This window comes from Culex quinquefasciatus, chromosome 2 (assembly GCF_015732765.1).
Source record: "Culex quinquefasciatus strain JHB chromosome 2, VPISU_Cqui_1.0_pri_paternal, whole genome shotgun sequence".
NCBI classification, from domain to species: Eukaryota; Metazoa; Arthropoda; class Insecta; order Diptera; family Culicidae; genus Culex; species Culex quinquefasciatus.
This window is the reverse complement of record NC_051862.1, coordinates 9390890-9414902: the sequence shown is the minus strand read 5'-3', so window position 1 is coordinate 9414902 and position 24013 is coordinate 9390890. Positions and strand designations below refer to the sequence as shown.

Below are 24013 nucleotides of genomic sequence, written 5' to 3'. Positions count from 1 at the left end.
GTGCCAAGATCAACGATCTTCTGTTCGGTCGTTGTGTACAAACAGTTTGCGCGTTGGCGCCACGCCTATTTTTGAGGTTACGCTGTGTTTGGTGGGGTTGCATACTTCCGGGATCAATAGACTCATTTTTCCGTTAGATGTCGCTGTTTCGACACTTTTTGAAAAATACGGACATTGTGATAGAATAAAATTATTTTTAGGTAGATTATCAGGTTTTTATTTGTATCAAATTTAATTTTACAGAACAAAGCAAAACCTTTTTTCCCAACTCAAGATTTGTACACCTGTCTGAGTGTGGTGATCTTCGCCAAACGCTCCATAATATCCGGGGGCAGTTTGTGACATCCTCGCACGTACAGGTACTGAAACGACCAGGAACAACATTATTCCCAACTCAAACTCGACCCAAAGACCACCGCACGTACCTTCAAATTCTTGCAATACTGCGCCAAAAATCCCAACGCCACGTCGCTCACCAGCGGACAGTTGGCCAGCTTGAGCGTGCTGAGCCGTTTCAAGTTCTGCGCTATCAACTCCACGCAGTAGTCGTTGATCTGGGGACACTCGCTCAGGTCCAGGTACTCCAGCGCCGGACAGCTCGTCACGAGCTTTTCCATGCCTTGCTTGGTAATCTGCGGAAGGTAGAAGCTCAGAGTTAGTTGGGTTCAGTGACCCACGATTGCGATCGCGCTCCTACCTGGTGACACCGGGATAGGCTGAGCTCCTTCAGTTCCATGAAGCGGAACGAGTACCGCAGGGCAAAATCGGTGATCTTGTAGCAGCCGGAAACCTTCAGGATGCGCAGCTTCCGGAGCCGGTCGATCGAGAACGTCTCCGCGATGTCCCAGATGGCGAACGTCTTCTGGGGCAGGTCGATGCCGGTAAAGCCGGCGTCCGTGAGCTGTGGGAAGAAGATTGTAGTTGGGTGATCGAGGGTAACTTGGGTGATTGGGAGGTTGCCGACCTTGGTACTTCTCTCTAGGTTAAAATGTTCGAGACTTGTGAGATGAAGGAAGATGTGCTGAAGGGCGCAGTCTGTCATGTTGGACGCTGACCCTGCCATGCTCAAAACAGTTAGATTTTTAAAGCTGGATCCGATCTTGATGATGCACTCGTCATCGAGGGGATTCAGCAGTTCTAGAACGAGTTCGTTCAACGGGGGTTTGTTATTGTCGTTGGTACCGTCGGTGATCGCGCGCTTTGTAAAGCGACACTTGGATAGATCCAGAACGTTCAGCTGACGAAGCTTGAAAATCTGCATGATCCCGTAATCCGAGACTCCACTACATCCGGCGATCTTTAGCACAGTTAATCCGGGCATGTTCCGTACGACCTGTTCTAAACAGTAGTCGGTGATGCCCGCTGATAGTGAAAGATCAAGCGTTCGAATCTCGTTTTGTTCCCGGAGAAGATCGATGATCGCTGGCTTTCGCTGAGGCAGTTTCTCCAAGTAGGTCAAGCTAAAGCTTTCCAGGGACAATCCTCTAGCGTTCACCATGCCTCGTAGGAAGATATCGTCTACCGGAGCGCCGATCAAGTTCAGCTCCTTCAAATCGTTCTGCCGATGCTGAATGAACGTCAAAATACAGTTCAACAACTGCGTCTTCTTGGTAACATCGACGTTACGGAAGCAGTTGGAGAAGTCTACCGCCCTCAAGTTAGGCATCATCTCGACCATGGTGCTGAACTGCAACACGCTGAAGTTATTTCGCGCCAAACTCAAATGCAGAACGCTGTCAAAGTACACGTTCACAACTCCATTCTCGAAGAACTTCCAGTTCTTGAACAGGTCATCCCTCAGCAAGTCACACTCGACAAATCGCGCCACCTGCAAGTTTGGCATGAACTTGAACACCGAAATAATCCGCTCCCTCCAGATCATACACTTTTCAAACGTTATATCCCGTATAAACTCCCCAAAAATCCCCCAAAACTTGCTGTACACGTTTAGTTTGACCCGCGTCAGCTTGATCACCGGATAGCAATGGTAACTCAGCAGCAGCTCCGAGACTGGCGGTTTAAAGTCATCGAACTCGACGCCCACCAAGTGTAGACACCGTTCCTGGGCGAATCCTAGATACGTGGACGCCTCGTACCAGTGCCAACAGGTAAAACCCGCCGAGGTGCGATCGGCCTGCGGGAGGTACTTGAAGATCTTCACCAATAGCTGGACGCGCGGGGAAGGGTAGATCAGTTAGAGCTTGCGGGGCCACGTTGAAGAGTTCGGCCATGACTTACTTCAGTTGGTAGCAGGGCGAAGTCCGACCCCGGACACCTCGATCGCATCATGGAACACTTATTGGTGGCTACAATACTGTTCTGATCGATCGCGATCGCGGTAAAGAATGCACTCGAGAGTACAGATCGTGGTGGCTTAAGTACCAGACGAACAATTAGGGGAGGAAAATCTGACATAACCTTACCTTGGTACTTCGCTCGATGTTCATATCCCGCAGGGCGCTTAAATTCCGGAAGATGTACTGCGCCGACCAGTCCGTCATGCAGGACGAAGAACCGCCAATGTTGAGCACAGTCAGATTGTCAAAGTTGGCGCCCACCCGTACGATGCACTCTTCGTCCAACGTTGCAATTTGTTCAAGGTAGAACTCCTTAAGGTTCTTCCGGTATTTGCTGCCGGAACCTTCCATGATTGCTTGCTTCGTGATTCGACACTTGGACAAGTGCAGCTTCTCCAGATGTTGTAGCTTGAAGACTTGGGAAACACCGTAGTCACAGATGCCCCAACAGCCGGATAGGTTGAGTTCCCTTATCTTGACCATGTTGCGGACGATCTGATCGAGGCAAAAGTCCGTAATACCAATTGATTGGGAGAGGTCCAGGTATTCCATGTCGGTTTGCTGGCGCAGCAGAGTTACGATAGCCGGACTACGATGAGGCATCTTCTCCAAGTAGGTCAGGCTCAAACTTTGCAGTCGAAGATCTTGGCATTTGTTGAGCCCTGCTAGGAAAAGATCATCCACAGATATTCCACTCAAGTTCAAACTCTTCAGCTTGCTCTGTCTCTCCTCAACAAATTTCTGGATGCAGTTCAGCATGTGAGTCTTGCTGACCGAATCAACGTAGCTGAAGCAGTTGGACAAGTTCAGCGAAGTCAAGTTCGGCATCATCTCCACGATCGCTCCGAACTGCAGCTCCGTAAAGTTATTCTTAGCCAGGCTCAACGTAACAATACTATGAAACCGAAGGTCCATCAGCCCGTTCTCGAAAAACTTCCAATCCTTGAACAGGTCATCTCTCAGCAAGTCACACTCCACAAACCGTGCTGTCCGCAAATTTTTCAAGTGCTTAAACACAGCGATAATCCGCTCCCGCCAAATCATGCACTTCTCAAAGGTGATCTCGTATACGGCCGGCCCAAAGTCCAGCCAAAACTGGCTGTAGACGGACTGCTGCATGCGTACGCGGGTCAGCTTGAGCACCGGATACACGTGCGGACTCATCAGCAGGTCCGCTACCGGCGGCTTACAGTCGTCAAACTCCACCCCAACCAGGTGCAGACACATCTGGCGGGCGAACCCAAGGTACTTGGACGCTTCGTACCATTTCCAGCAGGTGTAGCTGGCGGCACCGCGATCGCTCACACACAAGTACTTGAAGATCTGCACCAACAGCTGCACGTGGAAAAGAAACCGTTGGTAAGGGAAATGAGGCTACGATCACCTTCCGCGGACTCACCTCCGTTGGAAGATTGCCAAAGTCCGGTTCTAGCTTCAGCAGCTTCATTTGACGACCGTTTCGCGCGCGGTAGCGAACTTGCACTGAGATCAGGAAGACGACTAATTATGGACCTGGTCGCGAATGCGATCGTGATCGTGTGATGCGCTTAATTCGACTCCCCTAAATCACACGCGAAAGACGACGAGGAAGCGTCGCGACGGACGGGTTGAGACCGTGCCAAATTACGCGATCGCGACGTGGAAGTGATTGATCGTGGATTGTGTAATGTTTTGTTTGTTTGTTTGTTTTAAGGGTGATCATGGCAATGATGAAGGGGCGCGATCGCGCTGGGCTTACCTTGGTGCACGCGACAATGTTGAGGTCCCGCAGTTCGGTCAGGTAGCACATGATGTACTGCAGCGAGTTGTCGGTGATGGCGTTGGCCGAGCTGTCCAGGTTTAGAACTTGGATATTCTTGAAGGTGACCGCGATGTAGTAGATGCTGGACTCGGACAGGTTGTTCAGCATGCACAGCTGGAGTTCGTTCATCTCGCGGGGTCGCTTCCCGATGATGTACGTTTGGATGGAAAAGTCGCTGATGCGCTCGCAGTTGGAGATGTCCAGCACGCGCAGGTGTTCCAGGGTGTGCATGGGCCGCCGCACAATTTCCACTCCTTCCTTTGTCAGTGTCGTGGCGCCAACTCCCTCGTCGCTGATCAACCAGCAGCGTCGGATAAGCAGCGTGTGCAACCGGGGACAGCTGGTGATGATCTTTTGCAGACATTCGTCGCTTAGTCCGATCGAGGAGGTGAGGTTGAGGTAGGTGAGGTCGGTTTGAAGGCCGAAGAACCGCAGAATTCCGGGGTCTTTGAGGGGTACGCGATCACTGTACGCTATCGTAAAGTGGGTGAGCTGTAGAGATTCCAGTTCGCAGAGGCAGTGCCAGATGAAGTCGTCCACGCAGGGGGTGTCCGCAAGGTTGAGGGATTTCATGAGGTACCGGTTGCGGTTGATCAGCTTCATGACGCGATCGAGCATGGTGATGCGTTTGGAGAGGTACAGGTTGATGAAACAGTTGGAGACGTCGATCGAGGACAGGTTCGGCGCCATGGTTATGAATCGCTCAAAGTGGTACTCGTTGAAGTAGTCACATCCGGAGAGGGACAGATGCTTCAGACAGAACATGAAAAATGGGAACATTGGTTCCTGGTGGTTGTACTCGATGTTCCAGTTTTTGAACAGCTCATCACACTGCATTAACTCAAGTTTGCGCAAATTCAGCAGGTTCCGCATTATTGAAAGGAACTTCTTCTTCCTGATCTTGCACGATCGCAGCGTAAGTTCCGTGATGCCAAGGCCGTGATTGAACCAGAAGTCACTGTGCTTGTTAAAGTCTACCTGTGTAAACACCAGCCTGGGATAGTATCGGAAACCTTCGCTAAAGTACTTGAACGGAGCCACTTGATCGCCACAGTCCGAACGATCAAAGTGGTAGTATGTTTGGTTCAGGAATGGCTCGTAATAGTAGGACGCCTCCATCCACCGTCTGCACGTCTCCCCAGCCGCCATGCGGTCACTTACGGTAATCTGCTTAAATATGATCAATATCAACTCCATCGGTAGGAGATCATACCTCGCTTCGAACATTCCATCGCAACTGAAAGGTTCCATCCATGGTGGTGGCTCGACCTCCGCCTCCGGTTCACCCTTGTCAAAGTTCCACTTGACCGTTTCGAACGAACTAATAATACTAACTCTCTTTTCGCCCAGCAAGCTCTCTGCCTCGGGATCCTTGGGAAACGCATGCTTTGGCTTCAGCTCTGAAATGGGTATGGGAATCAACGATCCTGACGGTTTCACAAAACAATTCCTCGGATCGCTCAAGTCCACCGCCGTCCTGTTCCGCGTCGCTCTCCTCCGCGACCTGATCGCCTTCTTCACCTTCATGGACGGAGTCGGTCCATCGTCGTCCTCATCGAGTGGCTTCAAGATAAAGTCCGCAATGTCCGCCTTTTCCTTCAACCGCTTGATGCTCGAGTTGGACCGGGGATAGTCGCCCATCTTTGTTGCTCGATGGCTCGTACTAAACTGACTGCGCCTTTCGCAAGCGACTGGCGATCAAGGTTTTGCAGAGTGCCCCGCAATCTGGAGACGATCGCGATCGCGCTGTTCGTGAAACACGAGCGCCGTGTGAAACCGTGCTCACGACCTGCTAGTTGTTGTTGAACGTCCTCGATCAGTTGACTGCCAACTTGCATTGCGCAAAGATCGTCTTTTTTGTTGGCACCGGTGCCGCCGCGGTGGTTGTTGATCAACAAAGCTCTCGCGACGCCATAAGGATGAGTCCGAACCCAACGCGGGACTGGGAACCGCTTGAGCATACATTGTATGTGCGGTACGATGATCAGTTTGTTTTTCACTTTGAACCGTTCTTTGAGGATCTGCCGTACGAGGTAAGTTCAAATCGAGACAAAGGAGCTTGTTTTGTAACGGATATTTTGGTTTCGTTAGGTGATGGTCTACCTGATGCAGTTCTTGAACCACGCTGACAGACATGCCATGGCGCAGGCTTGCAGAGGGTTCTACGAAGGCTTGAAGCATCCGTTCTTTATGAGATCGTCCGTGCTGCACATTGACAACATAGAGTTTGAGGACAATGTCGAGCCTGTTCGGACCTTTCTCACGGCATTCCGGTACTTTCCAAACATCAAGCTAACGAAGATCGCTTTTGGCAATCGAAGTGATTTTTGGGCTGAACTGGGCGAATCTATGGAAGAGTTGTCCTTCGATAATTGCATCATTTGGAAGCAAAAGCTGCTGTCGATCCTCCGATATACGTTCCGCCTAAAGCGTCTCGCGATCGAGAACTGTCCGGACCTGTTCCGCTCGTGGAAGGTCCTGGAGAACCTTACCGTAATGTACATCCCAACGCTACCGGCGTTGACTCACATAAGTCTGGCGGGCAACAACAAACTAGAGGAGCATCATTTCGATTTCATTGTCGGAATGGCGCCCAAACTCGACTCGCTAAATGTGTCCAACTGCTTCAAGGGTATCGAAGCTGGGCAGCGTTTTCGCATGTTGGGACACGTTTTGCGTTTCTTGGAGCAGCGCCAGCACGCGATCAAGCACTTTTACATTGGCGACACGCCAGTAGACAATTTGTTTCTGCGCCACCTCGCGGACATCAAGGGACTCCGTCTAAAAAGCTTGTCGCTGATGATCAACGATCGCATCCCGCAAACGGAAGCCGGCATCATGGATCTGTTCCAACTCCAAACCAACCTAACCTATCTCGATCTCACCAGGTCACTCGAAGTGCACGACACCGCTCTAATGCAAATCTCCAACAGCATGCCACTGCTAGAAACCCTCATCCTTAACCGTTGCTGGATGATCTCGGACTACGGAATTGGCTCAATCAAGAAGCTAACCCGTCTCAAGCACATCGACCTCACCAACTGCGAACGCATCTCCGACTGTGGAGTTCTGGAGGGCATTCTAACCCACAACCGTAAACGCCTCCGAAAGCTCTACATGGGTCTGCTAACCAACATCGGAGAAGTGGTCTTCACGAAGATCGCGTTCGACCTGAACAACCTTGCCGTGCTCGATCTAGGAGGTTGTTCCAACTGCATCAACGATCGTTCGATTCAGTACATTTTCTACCACCTGGCAGGTCTGCAAGAGCTGAACGTGGACTGCTGTGCAAAGGTACTGCAATCACCCTAACCTTGAACGAAACCTAACCTATTTTTTTCGAAGGTTTCCGACGCCGGCCTCACCGGGATCGACCTGCCCGAGTGTGCGATCGCAATCTGGGACCTGCGGATGACGTTTTCGATTCAGAACCTGAAGCGGCTGCGCTATCTCAACCTTAATGGGTGCTTTCGGGTGACGGATTTGACGTTTGTGCGGAAGTTTCGGCTGCGGGAGCTTAGGGAGCTGGTGCTGACGCGGTTGCTGGTGAGTTTTGTTTCGTTTGCATGTAACATATGGTTTTGTAGTAAAAAGAGGAATTGTCTTCTATTCATTTGATCAGGGTTATAATTGTTTCTGAAGAGACAAATTTCAATCATATTTTTTTTTGGGATAACCCAACCTAAACATAACCTCGTTTATACATATCGACTCAGTATCAAATTCTAAGCAGAATTTAAAAAATTAACTGGGAATGGTAAAAGATAAAAAAATCCTGATTTTTTATTTGATTTATTTATACGATAATTTCATTGATAATATAAAAGTAATGACAAAATGGATGAGAAAAAGAAAAAAAAACTTTGCTTTTTAAAACAACATTGAAAAATAAAAATAAGTTTTCGAATGTATCGTTTTGTTGGAAGATCCCTCCCTGAAAAAATATTTTGTATCAAAATATTGTTGAGCCACCCTATTGGAGGTGACGTGCGCGGATGCAACCCTGCGCACAACGGCGCCGCCGTTCAAGAGAAAAGGTGACACGTCACACACAGTTAGTTCTAAGCCAGCTTCGCAACAATAAAGACACGTTTTGTTGTTACTCGCGCGTATTTTATTTTCCGACAAAGTTAACCGGATCCGTCCCTCCTTTTCGCGTTCCCTGCTGCCGTCGGTACTCTGCTAATCCGGCCAACAGGTTTTGTGCCCAGGAACGCAGCGGAAGAGGAGTTCGGTCGCGCGGAAGCTGAGGAAAAGTTGCAGCCGGACGATTGGTGAAAAGTTCCGGCAAGATGGCGGACCAGCGCTACGCCCTTCCCAGACTGACCAGCGTAAACTACCACACTTGGAAGTTTAAAATGGAGATGTTGCTCATCAAGGAGAGGTTGTGGTCAGTAATCTCCAAGGAGAAGCCGCAAGTTCCCTCGGAGCAGTGGGTGGAGAAGGACGAAGTGGCGCGTGCGACGATTGGCCTGTGGGTGGACGACAACCAGGCTAGGCTGATAAAGACTTGCAAATCAGCGAAGGAGGCCTGGGAGAAGTTGAAGGACCACCACGACCAGCGTTCCGTTGTGTACCTCCTCAAGAAGCTGGCCCGGCTGGACCTCCCGGAGGACGGCGAGGTGGAGGAGCACATCCAGGTGTTCAACGAGCTGGTGCAACGAGTCGAGGATGCTGGCCAGGAGATTCCAGACAAACTCCGAGTGGCGCTCATGATGGTTTCGTTGCCAGACTCGTTCGATCCGCTCGTCACGGCCATTCAACAACGGCCTGTCGAGGAAATCACGTCGGATCTGCTGCAGGCCAGCTTGATGGCAGAGGCGGAGAAGCGGCGTGAACGTTCAAGCGCGGTTGAAAGCGGAGACAAGGCTCTACGCTCGAACGTAAACAAAAGAAAGGGCGGCAAGGGTGGCAACAAACAGCAGCAGCAGCAGCTCTGCAATCACTGCCACCAGCCTGGCCACTTTGGAGGAAGTGCCCCGAACGGAAGAAGGAGGAGTCGACGAACAAGAAGCCAGAGTCAAGCAAGGAGGGTAAGGTCAAGGCAAAGCAAGCAGATGTTTCGGACGAACCCCTCGCTTGGATGGTCGGTCACGGAAGATCGGCAGAGTGGTACGTCGACAGCGGCGCGTCGCGGCACATGACCGGCGACAAACGGTTCTTCAAGGCGCTTCAAGAGAAGGTGAGCGTCAGCGTGACGCTCGCTGACGGAGAGAAGGCGGAAGTTCGAGGCACCGGAAGCGGAACCATCGTCGGAGTCAACGGTGAAGGAAATCCGGTCGACATCGAGCTCCACGACGTCCTCTACGTTCCCAAACTCACCAGCGGACTGATTTCGGTGAGCACACTTGCAGCGAAAGGATTCGAAGTTGTGTTCAACGGCGAACGCTGTGAAGTCCGGAACCGTGCAGAAGTATTAGCAGCCCAAGGGACTCGCCACGGAAGCCTCTACCGATTGTGCACTCCGGACCAAGCCATGATCACAGTGCAGAGGAGCCACACTGCCAACTGCCAACACACCTGGCATCGTCGGCTCGGTCACCGTGATCAAGAGGTGGTTCAAGCGATTCCGGGGAAGTTTGCGGAAGGGATCAAGGTTGAGGACTGCGGCGTACGTACGCTCTGCAGCAGCTGCATGGAAGGAAAGATGTCTCGCACTCCATTCCCGAAGCAGTCTGTGCACGATACGAAGGACAAGCTGGATTTGGTGCACACGGATTTGAGCGGCCCGATGGAGGAAACCCCGAGCGGAAACAGGTACTACCTGTCGCTGATCGACGACTACACCAGAATGACGTTCGTGTACCTGATCCGGAACAAGTCCGACGCTGCGGGCAAGATCGAAAACTTTGTCAAGTTCTGCAAGACCCAGATCGGAAAGACCCCGCACGTCATTCGGTCCGATGGAGGCGGCGAGTACGTCAACAAGGCGCTGCAGGACTTTCTGCGCCGAGAAGGAATCGTGAGCCAGTTCACGGCGCCGTACTCTCCGCAGCAGAACGGAGTTGCCGAGAGGAAGAACCGATACCTCAAGGAGGCGTGTCTGTGTATGCTGCGCGACGCAGAGTTGGAGCCGAAGTACTGGGGCGAAGCCGTGCTGACGGCGACCTACATCCAGAACCGTCTACCGTCACGGTCGATTGGGATGAGTCCGTTCGAGAAATGGTACGGGAAGAAACCCAGCCTAGAGCACATGAAGATCTTCGGGAGTGAGGCGTGGGTGCAGGTGCCCGCACAGAAAAGGAAGAAAATGGACGTGAAAGCGCGAAAACTAGTGTTTGTGGGATACTCGAACGAACACAAAGCATACCGTTTTGTCGACAAACAAAGTGTACGTGTGACGATAAGTCGTGATGTGAAGTTTGTCGAGGATTTGCGTATGCCGGACGAGCGAAAGTGCAGTGAATTCAAAAGTGAATCAGCGAAGCACAACAGTGAAGATCAAGAAGTGTCCCCGATGGAGTCCATCGTGCGAAACGAGCTGTCTGATGATGACTCTTTCGAGGGTTACGAGTCCGCCGAGGATCTGTTCAACGGCGAAGAAGCGGTGCAAGAGGCGGCGGCGCCGGGTGACCCACCTGGGCCGGGCGAGGCGGATGCTCACCAGACAGCGCTGGAGGCCGCACCGCGAGCACCGGATACAGAGCCAGCAGGTCAAGGACAACAGCTGCGATTGCTGCCGGACAGATCTACGCGAGGACAGCTGCCGGCCAGACTGGAGGACTACGAAGTCGGCCTGGTGGTGATGGAGCAGGACGAACCAGCGACGTACGAGGAGGCTGTACGTTGTTCCGAAAAGGAGGAGTGGGTACGAGCAATGAAAGACGAGTACAAGTCCTTGATGTCGAACCGCACCTGGCAGCTCGTGGACCCCCCAGCCAATCGCAACATTGTTGGCTGCAAGTGGGTTTACCGGAAGAAGCAGGATGCAGATGGCAAAGTCGCAAGATTCAAGGCTCGGCTCGTAGCCCAAGGCTTCTCGCAACGCTACGGCTACGATTACCACGAAGTCTACGCTCCGGTTGCCATGCAAGCATCTTTTCGAGTGTTGCTGGCGGTAGCGGGTCACCGGAAGATGTCCGTGAGGCACTTGGATGTTAAGACCGCCTACCTTTACGGATCGCTCAGCGAGGAGATCTACATGCGGCAACCACCCGGTTTCGCCAACAAGGAGAAGCAGACCAAAGTGTGCCGACTGCTGAAAAGCATTTGCGTTCTCAAACAAGCGGCGCGAGTGTGGCACCGGACGATCACCGGAAAACTGTCGCGGTTGAGATTCGAGCGGTGCAATTCGGATTCGAGCATCTACAAGAAGCCAATCGGCAAGGACTGGATATTTCTACTCATTTACGTAGATTATCTCGTTGCTTGCAAGCAGGAGGAGAAGATCAACAGGATCGAGAGAGACAAGGAGAGAGCGGTGCCAAAACTGGACGACGGAGGAGCCCAGGGATGAATCCGCGAGGAGGAGTGTTGAGCCACCCTATTGGAGGTGACGTGCGCGGATGCAACCCTGCGCACAACGGCGCCGCCGTTCAAGAGAAAAGGTGACACGTCACACACAGTTAGTTCTAAGCCAGCTTCGCAACAATAAAGACACGTTTTGTTGTTACTCGCGCGTATTTTATTTTCCGACAAAGTTAACCGGATCCGTCCCTCCTTTTCGCGTTCCCTGCTGCCGTCGGTACTCTGCTAATCCGGCCAACAAATATTACAAATAAGAGTGATTTTTTTTTTGAAATTGTTATTTAAAAATATAAAGATAATCAACATTGCTTCTAAAAATCAATTTTTTATTACTCATTGTTTCAAATATGATGAAGAAACCAAGTAAAACCGGGAATTTGCAAGCGGCATGCAAAATATTACAGAAAAAAAAACTTAAAGAAAAACTCTTTAATCGGCAGAAATGTGTTTAGAAAACATTTCGGAACATTTTCTTCATTCATGGTCCAATTGGATGGATCATATCCCTTTCCCAGATTAGACCATTTCCCAGAATGTCATCCTTCAGAAATCCCTTCGCGAGGATGGCCCCTCAGAATCAATTTGAAACAAAAACAAAAACAAAAACAAAACCAAAAACAAAACCAAAAACAAAAACAAAAACAAAAACAAAAACAAAAACAAAAACAAAAACAAAAACAAAAACAAAAACAAAAACAAAAACAAAAACAAAAACAAAAACAAAAACAAAAACAAAAACAAAAACAAAAACAAAAACAAAAACAAAAACAAAAACAAAAACAAAAACAAAAACAAAAACAAAAACAAAAACAAAAACAAAAACAAAAACAAAAACAAAAACAAAAACAAAAACAAAAACAAAAACAAAAACAAAAACAAAAACAAAAACAAAAACAAAAACAAAAACAAAAACAAAAACAAAAACAAAAACAAAAACAAAAACAAAAACAAAAACAAAAACAAAACCAAAAACAAAAACACTAAAACACAAAAACACAAAAACACAAAAACACAAAAACACAAAAACACAAAAACACAAAAACACAAAAACACAAAAACACAAAAACACAAAAACACAAAAACACAAAAACACAAAAACACAAAAACACAAAAACACAAAAACACAAAAACACAAAAACACAAAAACACAAAAACACAAAAACACAAAAACACAAAAACACAAAAACACAAAAACACAAAAACACAAAACACAAAAACACAAAAACACAAAAACACAAAAACACAAAAACACAAAAACACAAAACACAAAAACACAAAAACACAAAAACACAAAAACAAAAACACAAAAACACAAAAACACAAAAACACAAAAACACAAAAACACAAAAACACAAAAACACAAAAACACAAAAACACAAAAACACAAAACACAAAAACACAAAAACACAAAAACACAAAAACACAAAAACACAAAAACACAAAACACAAAAACACAAAAACACAAAAACACAAAAACACAAAAACACAAAAACACAAAAACACAAAAACACAAAACACAAAAACACAAAAACACAAAAACACAAAAACACAAAAACACAAAAACACAAAAACACAAAAACACAAAAACACAAAAACACAAAAACACAAAAACACAAAAACACAAAAACACAAAAACACAAAAACACAAAAACACAAAAACACAAAACACAAAAACACAAAAACACAAAAACACAAAAACACAAAAACACAAAAACACAAAAACACAAAAACACAAAAACACAAAACACAAAAACACAAAAACACAAAAACACAAAAACACAAAAACACAAAACACAAAAACACAAAAACACAAAAACACAAAACACAAAAACACAAAAACACAAAAACACAAAACACAAAACACAAAACACAAAACACAAAAACACAAAAACACAAAAACACAAAAACACAAAAACACAAAAACACAAAAACACAAAAACACAAAAACACAAAAACACAAAACACAAAAACACAAAAACACAAAAACACAAAACACAAAAACACAAAAACACAAAAACACAAAACACAAAAACACAAAACACAAAAACACAAAAACACAAAAACACAAAAACACAAAAACACAAAAACACAAAAACACAAAACACAAAAACACAAAAACACAAAAACACAAAACACAAAAACACAAAAACACAAAACACAAAAACACAAAAACACAAAAACACAAAAACACAAAAACACAAAAACACAAAAACACAAAAACACAAAAACACAAAAACACAAAAACACAAAAACACAAAACACAAAAACACAAAAACACAAAAACACAAAAACACAAAAACACAAAAACACAAAAACACAAAAACACAAAAACACAAAAACACAAAAACACAAAAACACAAAAACACAAAAACACAAAAACACAAAAACACAAAAACACAAAAACACAAAAACACAAAAACACAAAAACACAAAAACACAAAAACACAAAAACACAAAAACAAAAAAAAAAACAAATAGAAAATGCATGGACAAAGTTTCGTTAAAAATATTAAAAAATAAGAAAAGTAGATTGGCGAAAATGTAGAGAATAACCCTTCTTCTGACAATACAATGTAATGATTAATAATTAAATAAATAATAAAAAATAAATAAAATAAAAATAATAATATTATCGAGAAATAAAAAAGAAGTTCACATGGAGTTAATCTTTTGCTTTCGTCGAGGTTAACATAAAAAAAGCTGGGCAAAAATTTACCTCCATGTAGCACTCGAAACATTTAACTTGTTTTGGCAAATTTATAAATGTAATACTCCATTCATAGTTATCAAAAACAGAACGCTTCAAAACAAGAATTCTGAAGTTTTTTTTGGAAAGGTCCAATAAACCAGGTTTTGCTTTTTGGGTGTTTTTGAAACCGCCTTGAGTTAGGGGTAGAGGGTGACGAGCGGGAATTCCCGGGAAAATTTTCCCGGAAAATCGACTATTTTTGGACCTCTCGATTCCCGGGAAATTTGGTCGGGACTCCCGGGAAATTTGATGCTTATGAATATCGAAGCAAAATTATATTAACTAATAAGCTAATCAACTAATTCGAAATTGTTTTTTGTCATTGGATGTTAAATTTAATATTTGGTATTCAAATTTGAATAAACCAATGCATCTCTAATCTTCTTATTCAGAAAGTTTAAATTTTAACTTATGCATACTTAGCAGTTATTGTTTCTTTTTTATTTCAAAGTGGTAGAAGCCTTTTCAAGATAAGTATAATTTACATATCCTCTCTCGAGCATAGCAATACTCTTAATCTAGTTTTTTTTGGTAATGCTAAGGTTTTTTTTTATCTTTTTCGATGTCAATAAGTTATTTTGTGTTTCGCATCAACCTTATTTTAAATTAAAAAAAAACTCCGCCACATATGAACATTCGAATTTTACTAATAACTATTTCTTCAATTAATATTTTTAGTTGACCTTAAAAAGGAAAAAAAAAACAATTTTAAATTGTTGTTTTGAGTCGTTATTTATCATATTGCAAAAATCCCAATATGTACTGGGAAATTATATAATACCTTTTTTTACATCACAAAAATCTATAAACAAGTTTGTGCAACTTTTGAAAAATCACTTAGTACGAATTAAGATTCGTAAACATTTTAAACTATAATTAGGAGTCCAAAAAAAATCAAAAAGTGATCTTGTATTTGCAGATTCATAAAAAAAAATAAAAGGTAGACAATTCCCAAAAATAACGAGGTTACTAATTAACGTTTTATTGAATAAGTATAAATTATTTGTATCTGAATTTATTGAAAAGAAACACATTTATTACTTTTCTTTATAAATGATTGGCACTATTGGCATAGTTAAAAAACTCCCGGGTCCCGGGAATTCCCGGGAAATTGCAAAATTCAACTCTCGATTCCCGGGAAATTGAAAATCTCGAGAATCGTCACCCTCTAGTTAGGGGTATTAAAAAACACCCAAAAGCAAAAAAAAAAAAAAAACTGAAAATTTGGTTTGTTGGACTTAAAAAAAACTCCAGAATTGTACAGTAAATGATTGAATTTGTTACTAAAAGCAATTTGGGTAATTCTACGCCAACTCACACAGCAGTTGCCCCGACCCCTTTTCGATTTGCGTGAAACTTTGTCCTAAGGGGTAACTTTTATCCCTGATCACGAATCCGAGGTCCGTTTTTTTGATATCTCGTGACGGAGGGGCGGTACGACCCCTTCCATTTTTGAACATGTGAAAAAAAGGTGTTTTTCAATAATTTGCAGCCTGAAACGGTTATGAGATAGAAATTTGGTGTTAAAGGGACTTTTTTGTAAAATTAGACGCCCGATTTGATGGCGTACTCAGAGTTCCGGAAAAAACGTATTTTTCATCGAAAAAACACTAAAAAAGTTTTAAAAATTCTCCCATTTTCCGTTACTCGACTGTAAAAATTTTTGGAACATGTCATTTTATGGGAAACAGACACGGACGACGAAACAAAGAGAAACGCAAAAAGTAACTTTTTCAAAACTTTTTTTTCGTAAAATCGCGATAACTCGCGATGTTTATAAGCAAATCCCTTATGTTTACATATCAAAATTTTTGTAATTGTCTGCTCTACAACTTTGTACAACATTGTTACACTCTAAAAAATAACCCTGCAAAGTTAGAAAAAACACAACATTTTAAAATGAAAATTTTTGTTCTAAATGAAAAAAAATGACCCTTCTGGGTCAATGTAGATTCGAAAAGAACATTAAATTTCCCATAAAATGACATGTTCCAAAAATTTTTACAGTCGATTAACAGAAAATGGAAGAATTTTTAAAACTTTTTTAGTGTTTTTTTCGATGAAAAATACGTTTTTTCGGAATTCTGAGTACGCCATCAAATCGGCCGTCTAATTTTACATAAAAGTCCCTTTGACACCAAATTTCTATCTCATCACCGTTTCAGGCTGCAAATTATTGAAAAACACCTCTTTTTTCGCATGTTCAAAAATGGAAGGGGTCGTATCGCCCCTCCGTCACGAGATATCAAAAAACGGACCTCGGATTCGTGATCAGGGACAAAAGTTAACCCTTAGGACAAAGTTTCACGCAAATCGAAGAGGGGTCGGGGCAACTTTTCCCGATTTCGTGTGAGTTGGTAGAGAATTACCCATTTCTGAATTTATAAACTTTTGCTGCATTACTTTTCTTTCGAAAGTGACTTGCCAGTTTGATTTTTTATTCATTAGATTGTTCAAAATAATAGATCTGTGAGCTTCGGCATTTTTAAACTAATAATTAACTGAAATTTCCGTTATTCCAGATCACCGACCTCGCCGTGCAATCCTTCGTCCAGTCCTGCCCCTCGCTGGAGATCATCGACTTTAGCGAGAGTCCCAACATCACCGATCTGTGCGTGGAACTCGTCGCTCGACACTGCCGCCGGTTGACCACGCTGAAGCTGCACAACTGCCCGCTGGTGACGGACGCCTCCCTCGCCGCCCTCATCAAGCACTGCCACGAGCTCAAACACCTCAACATTCGCGGATGTCCCGAGATTACGCCCGAGGGCGAGGCCAAACTGGTCGCAATTCCGACGCTGCGCCACGTGTTGGTCAACCTGAGGGATTAGCAGTTGTCCTAAGTCGGTAGCCGTGAACCAGCGAGAAGTTAAGGTAGATTAAGACAAGTAAAACACGGCCAACGAGGGACCGAGAGAGGAGCAAAAACAGAAGACAAAAAAAAAAACAGCAACTCGGGAGGAAAAATCATAAAAAAGTGAACGAAAACACACCGGAGATGCATACAATAAACGTATTAAATCATATAAATTTACTCTCTTTGGGTTGCGTCGTCGTCGTCGTCGTCGTGTTTTGACCCGGCCGTCGGTGTTTTGGCCTTAGATGCGGCGCGGCATTTTGTTCTTTCACCGCGGCTACTACTAGTAGCCGTGTTATGGCCCCCTCGGGCCGGGTCGGGGTCGAGCAGAGTTGGTCATCGCTTTTCCGCCCCGGCGGCATCTGGTCTTTGATCTTTGATTTTTTCTTTCTCTCTCCCTCTCTGATGAACCGGATTTCGGCTTGTGGGTTCCAGTTTGGGAAAGGTCGACAGGTTAGAAAATTCGGGGCCGACGGTCGGTGGCGGTGAAATGAATCGGGTTTTGTTCGGGATTGAGCGGGAACGGGTTGTCCTTGGTTCGGCAATTAGTTCACGTACGAAAGGACCTCACAGGTTTACAATTGGAAGAGTAAACTTCCGCTTATTTTGAGATTTATAAATGTTTGGGTTTTGTTTGTTTTGGCTAATGAAGTTTCAGGTTTTGGTTGATTAACTCGGAATAATAAATTTTCCTTTTTAATTTCTTTCCTCCAGATCAACCGATCAATGCGTGCAGTAAAATCAAGTCGTAAAGTTTCAGAATTTTACTTATAAATCGCCCTGTAGAATATTGTTTTAGGTTTGATGTAGCTGTCAAATAAATTAGAAGATTTTTTCGCCACAAGTCGTTTGCCAAGTTAGATAAATACGACGAGTGCTGAAAAAAATAATTTTGTAATGATTTGAAAATAACATTTTTGTCATCTAGATAAGTGTCAAACTCCAAAACAGTATCGAAAGGTATTACTTTTCGATATAAGTTTTCAAAACACTCACATGGAATTGCAAAATAGTAGTTTATGCAACAAGTTGCAAAAAGAAGATTTTTTCAGCTCGAGTCGTACACAAATGCGACGAGTGCTGAAAAAATCAAGTTTTGCAACGAGTTGCTTACAACATTTTTTGCAATTAAAAAGAAACGCTTCTAGAATGGAATTTTATGTCAAACAATCAAGTGTTTAGTGTTTCACCGTTCAAAACAAAAAAAATATTGAAAAATGTTACTTTTCGATACTGAAAAGTAGAAATTTTCAGCATAGGTGTTGAAAGGTATTAATTTTCCATTATGTTATTTTTGGTAGGGAAAAGTAGGCCGTTTCGTTTCTCCAGAAGGACAGGAAAATTTACAGCAAATGTCAATTTGAAATGGTCATTATTGACAATAAAATGCTGCATTTGGGAAATTGCGGATTAATGGGCCCTAAATGACATTGGAGTACCTGGCACGAATGGTAGTGAGCAATGTACAGTCGTGCCTCGGTTTTGCATGCCTCGGTTTTGCACTGCCCCGATTTTGCACCGTTCAGCTGCCTCGGTTAAGCACGGCCCAGTGTTTAACTGAAGCACAGCCCAAGTAACATTTTTTTCCAGGAGTTCTACAAGAGCTCTTCAAGATAGCTACAGCATAGCAGTTTGGACCGCGGTAGGATAAAATTCTCTTCAAAACTTCTTCAGGAGTTTGGAAGAGTACTTGAAGAGAGTTTTATCCTACCGCGGTCCAAACTGCTATGCTGTAGCTATCTTGAAGAGCTCTTGTAGAACTCCTGGAAAAAAATGTTACTTGGGAGAGCTTATGGGTTTTTGGCTATATGGGAGACATTGGCTTTAATCGTATGAAAAATCATGCAAACATCAAAAAATTATAGTGTTTTGTAATCGGGATAATGTCAGTTATCCATTAAAATTATTATTTCCTGAAAATTTTCACAAAAATACGTATTTTCCTGTGTTTTGAAAATGCATTTTTTTTCTCTAAAGAATCCAAAAATATATTGTTATTGGAATATGGGTATCAAATGATCAGGTTTTTTCATACATTTCGGATATAATAACATTTTTTTAGAAAATACTTAAAATTTTCCAATATCTACGTTTTTTTCGAAAAAAATACTCAAGATTTCAATTTTTACAATATGGGTATCAAACGACCGGGTTTTTTCACACATTTCGAATGTAATAACATCATTTTTAGAAAATACTCAATATTTTCACAAAACTACGTATTTTCGAATAAAATACTCAAAATTTCAATTTTTACAATATGGGTATTAAACGATCGGGATTTTTTCATACATTTCGAATGTAATAATAATTTTTTTAGAAAATACTCTATTTTTTCACAAAACTACGTATTTTCGAATAAAATACTCAAAATTTCCGTTTTTACAATGTGGGTATCGAACGATCGGGATTTTTTCATATATTTCGAATGTAATAACAATATTTTTTTGAAAATACTCAAAATTTTCCCAAACTACGTATTTTTGTAAAACTTTTCAAAATTTCAGTTTTTACAATATGGGTATCAAATAATCAAATCATTTTTTTTTCAAAAATACGTAGTTTTGTGAAAATTTTTAGTATTTTCATTTTTTTGATAACTTTTGAAATGTATGAAAAAATCCGGTTCGTTTGATACCCACATTGTAAAAACGGAAATTTTGAGTATTTTTTCGGAAATACGTAGTTTTGTGAAAATTTGGAGTATTTTCAAAAAATATTGTGATTACATTCGAAATGTATGAAAAAATCCCGATCGTTCGATACCCACCTTGTAAAAATGGAAATTTTGAGTATTTTATTCGAAAATACGTAGTTTTGTGAAAATTTTGAGTATTTTCAAAAATGTTGTTATTACATTCGAAATGTATGAAAAAATCCCGATCGTTTGATACCCTTATTGCAATAACAATATATTTTTGGTTTCTTTAGAGAAAAAAAAATGCATTTTCGAAATACAGGAAAAACAAGTATTTTTGTGAAATTTTTTTATGAAATAATAATTTTAATGGATAGCTGACATCATCCCGATTTCAAAACACTATAATTTTTTGATGTTTGCATGATTTTTCGTACGATTAAAGCCAATGTCTCCCATACAGCCAAAATCTCATAAGATCTGTGCCTCGGTTATGCACGCCTCGGTTTTGCATCCCCCATATGCGGTGCTAAACCGAGGCATAACTGTATTTCCATGGAGTGAACTGTCAAACTATCACTCCAATTGGGCTTTCCTTTGCGGTGAATTTGGTTATTTTATCTCACAGTTTCGCCACGTTTCACAAAAGAAAAGGTAATTTTTGTTGACCATATCAAGCCTCTTTTTACTCTATGAATTGATTTTTTATGATAAAATGCCTGAAAATTTGGTATTGCGGCAGGGTGACCACTCAAGTCGAAAGAGTTACTCAAACCCACAAAAATCGGGAAAATGTCGGGAATGTGATTTTTGGTCAAAATGTTGGGAATCCCAAGCATACTCGATTGAAATTTATTTGACAAGTTTTGAAAATTTTTATAGTGTTTTGTACAATTTTCAATTCAATTGATTCTGTTCTTTCTGAGCAGTTAACTTTAAGTTTCAGGATCCACTATTTGAATCTAGTTAAGAATTTAAAGACTATTGGAGATATTTTAAAAATAAAGGAGTCGTAGACATAAACAGAATGGCCTTGAATTTTGTTATAAATGTTGTTATAAATTGCATTCTACTAGGTATTTGAAGTTTATTTTGACAATTTCATAATATTTTCTCAATAATTATCATAATTTTGACTTTTTGATAATTCATTATTGATTTTATGATTTAAATATCTATATCCACGTTTTAAACATACTGTTTCACATGATTTCCTAGATATATTTTTTGAAGAAAATAGCTTTCCTTATGTCTAAGCTTATGAAAATGAATAAAATTTATAATTTAGTATTTTTGCATTTTTCAAGAAACAACTTTGCCGAAGAGTGCAAACATATTCGTCAACTATTACGAATTTTACAGCATTTATAACACCGCCATGTAACATCGTATTATGAATGCTTCAATTTTATTAAATTTTTGGTTGTTTATTTTTTTTCTCAGAATTGGAATTGTGACTGCTTTTATTTTGAAAGTACTAAATATAAATTTTATTCAGTTTATATTTTTGATGAAATTGTCACTGGTTAATTTTGTTTAATTAATTTAGATGTTTTTTCATGGTTTATGTAATCTTTTTATAAGATTTTTGAGATTAGCAATATTTTTTTGGATAAACAAATATTATTTATGTCAAATGTCGGGTCAACGTCGAAGTCAAATATTCTTTCCTGCTCAGGTCAGTTCATGATTGCATTAAAAACAAGCTTGTTAGACTCTTTCTATACACTTGAAAATGGGATTTGAGCGGCCACCCTGAGAATCGGGACAAAATTAGTATTTTAAGTTTTGTGCCTTGTTTTTTTTACTATTTGCAATTTATTCTTCAGGCAATTTTACATGAAAAAATGATTTTTGTAGATTTATGTCCAGCCTCTTTTTGAGTGATAGGTCTTATTCTTATGCTATGAGACGCGGGTTCGATTCCCGCCTTATCCACTGAGCTTCTATCGGATGGTGAAGTAAAACGTCGGTCCCGGTTTCTCCTGTCTCGTCAGAGGCGCTGGAGCAGAAATCCCACGTTAGAGGAAGGCCATGCCCCGGGGGGCGTAGTGCCAACAGTTTCGTTTTTTTCGTCTTATTCGTGATTTGGACCCTTTTTCGCCCAATCTTCAGTATTTTTGAAATTAATTTATAGAAATTTCACGATCTTTTAAAATATCACTTAGCGACCTACACACGGTGAACTTGATCACAAGTGTTACAGAGTTTTGATGTTAGATGAATGGTGGGAAGACATGTAATTTCATCGGGCACCTAATGTTGGCATATCAGCAGTTTGGCGTTCGATTCAAAAAAGCGTTTTCAACCCACAAATCAAGTATCAAATAAATAGTGAGAATTTGCCAAATTGGATGGAACATGGACCGAGTCCTTAAACTGCCAAACATACCCAGATTTCCCCTAGAGTTAGGAAGTCTTTTAAGTCCCTAGTACTTTTCAAAAAAGTAATTTTCAATTTGATCGAAGGTACTGTATTAAAAATTTTCAGAAACATTTGCTTTAACATAAAATTGAAGCATTCTATAGAAAATACACTTTCAGCAAAATGTCCATTCGTCGGAATGTACAAGATCCGATTAAACACACTTATCAAATCGTTTTCGGTTTGAGCCATGCTCCAAAAATATCACGCTTTTCTGTAGTTCTGTTTGCCATTCGTCATCGGACGGGGTGTCAGCATCTTCAGCAAGTTTTCGACGTGGCCATGTTTGTTTGAACTATCTTCACGAGTCCATACACACAACATCTTTGGGACGGCTGTTGTTGGCCACTTGACCACTTGGCCACGACCACGCAGTTATCCAACCGTTTCGTCGCGTCGCGTCGCATCGTAAAAATCGACCACTTTTGTTTAATTTTCCACAAAATAACAATTTAACTTTGCTGGGAGCTTGAAGGAAGAGAATGTGAGTAATTCATCTAATAGTTTTTTTCATAGCATGTGTAGTTTGGAAATGTTAGAAATCAATTTTAGGAATGTTTGGGAATATTTTTCAAACTTGAAAAAAAACTTACGGGAAAATTCATCCTAATGTGTAATTTTGAATTGAATGAACTCAATGTTATTTTTAACTTGTCAGAAATTGTAATAAGTTGACCCTTTATGTTGTATTGTCGCAACTGTCTTTTTCAAAAAATGATTTTCTAACATGATATCAAAGTTTTCCTTATTAGGAATGACACCACGCTGAGAGGGCTGGTGGAAAAATCGTTGCTTTATGATTATACTTCATTACTTGTCCAAACAAATCGAGGACCTGAACGCGTTTTCTCTGCCGCTGCTCTTGAGATGATCGGTCCCCCCGTCAAGGCAAATGCCAGAAAAGATAATGGCGGCCGGCGGCAACGAAACAGAGACTCGAACGCGGACAGCAGCGACGAACCGGGGGAGTGCGCGCGCGTGAGACTACGCTTCAGCAGCACCGTGCGTCACGACTGTTAGTGTGCCCGTGTGTGAGTGTGTGTGCGCGGTTTGGAGATGAAGGAAGATTGAAACGATGAAGGAGATTCAAACGAGCTGAATGTCAAGTAACTGAAAACGAGATTTGAACGGAAAGTAATCTGATTGGGAAAAATGTTATAGTTTGGAAAATTGTTGTAAATTATTAAAGTAAGCTATTAGAACTGAAAATTCAGATGTGGGACAAAAGGTCGAATGGTCAAAAGGCATAAGGTGGACAAACGATCAAATGTAGAAAAAGTGAAAAAATGTTAATTTTTTTTGTGAATTTTCGAACTAAGAATACATGTTTTTAAACGTGTGCAGAAGAAGATGGAATTATTGAACATTTTTGTGAAATTATTTTTTTACAAACAAAGTTAAATTTTTCTGTTTTATTTCCGTTTTTTTTAATGACGTGTTCGCTTGCTTCTTTCAAATAAATTGCATAACTATTAAATTATTTTTCGGGTTTTGAAAAAACGCATAAATAGCAATAAAATAATATCAATCAAAATGAAATGGAAATGCAAAATAGTAGTTGAGATTACCAAAAAAAGTGTCTACGTGGTTTGTGGATGGTCCCTAAGCTTTAAGGCTGGCACAAATTTTACTTAAAGTTTTTGTCACCCCCCTTCAAAGTTGGCCCAAAAATCAGGGACAGAAAATAAATGAAAAAAATTTCATAATTTAAATGGAAATTTATGTGCAATCAGCTGAAATAATTTTAAAATGCATTTCCCTGCGTTTAGAATCATTTTT

The 24013-nt window shown here is 42.1% G+C and overlaps 2 protein-coding genes across 2 annotated transcripts; one reads left to right on the top strand and one right to left on the bottom strand.

Moving 5' to 3' along the window:
- Positions 1–201: 201 nt before the first annotated feature.
- On the bottom strand, positions 202–5782 carry LOC6044033. Its single transcript, XM_038255214.1, has 5 exons — positions 4036–5782; positions 965–2167; positions 698–901; positions 426–632; positions 202–362 (listed from the first exon to the last, which is right to left on the bottom strand). Exons 1-5 carry the CDS (start codon positions 5737–5739, stop codon positions 270–272), a joined length of 3411 nt encoding a protein of 1136 aa, XP_038111142.1. The 5' UTR covers positions 5740–5782; the 3' UTR covers positions 202–269.
- A 119-nt stretch (positions 5783–5901) lies between these two features.
- LOC6044036 (F-box/LRR-repeat protein 2) lies at positions 5902–17338 on the top strand. The gene is made up of 4 exons (XM_001861574.2): positions 5902–6131; positions 6190–7392; positions 7444–7644; positions 16837–17338. Exons 1-4 carry the CDS (start codon positions 6018–6020, stop codon positions 17143–17145), a joined length of 1827 nt encoding a protein of 608 aa, XP_001861609.2. The 5' UTR covers positions 5902–6017; the 3' UTR covers positions 17146–17338.
- Positions 17339–24013: the final 6675 nt, after the last annotated feature.

Bases quoted from the DNA above. Each gene is read 5' to 3' on its own strand.
- LOC6044033 (XM_038255214.1), bottom strand. From the start codon at position 5,739: ATGGGCGACTATCCCCGGTCCAACTCGAGCATCAAGCGGTTGAAGGAA. The intron at 902-964 runs GTCGGCAACCTC...TTCTTCCCACAG, and splicing joins ACCTAGAGAGAAGTACCAAG to CTCACGGACGCCGGCTTTAC. The intron at 633-697 runs GTAGGAGCGCGA...TACCTTCCGCAG, and splicing joins GCCTATCCCGGTGTCACCAG to ATTACCAAGCAAGGCATGGA.
- LOC6044036 (XM_001861574.2), top strand. From the start codon at position 6,018: ATGAGTCCGAACCCAACGCGGGACTGGGAACCGCTTGAGCATACATTG. The intron at 6,132-6,189 runs GTAAGTTCAAAT...TGGTTTCGTTAG, and splicing joins TTGAGGATCTGCCGTACGAG to GTGATGGTCTACCTGATGCA. The intron at 7,393-7,443 runs GTACTGCAATCA...TTTTTTTCGAAG, and splicing joins ACGTGGACTGCTGTGCAAAG to GTTTCCGACGCCGGCCTCAC.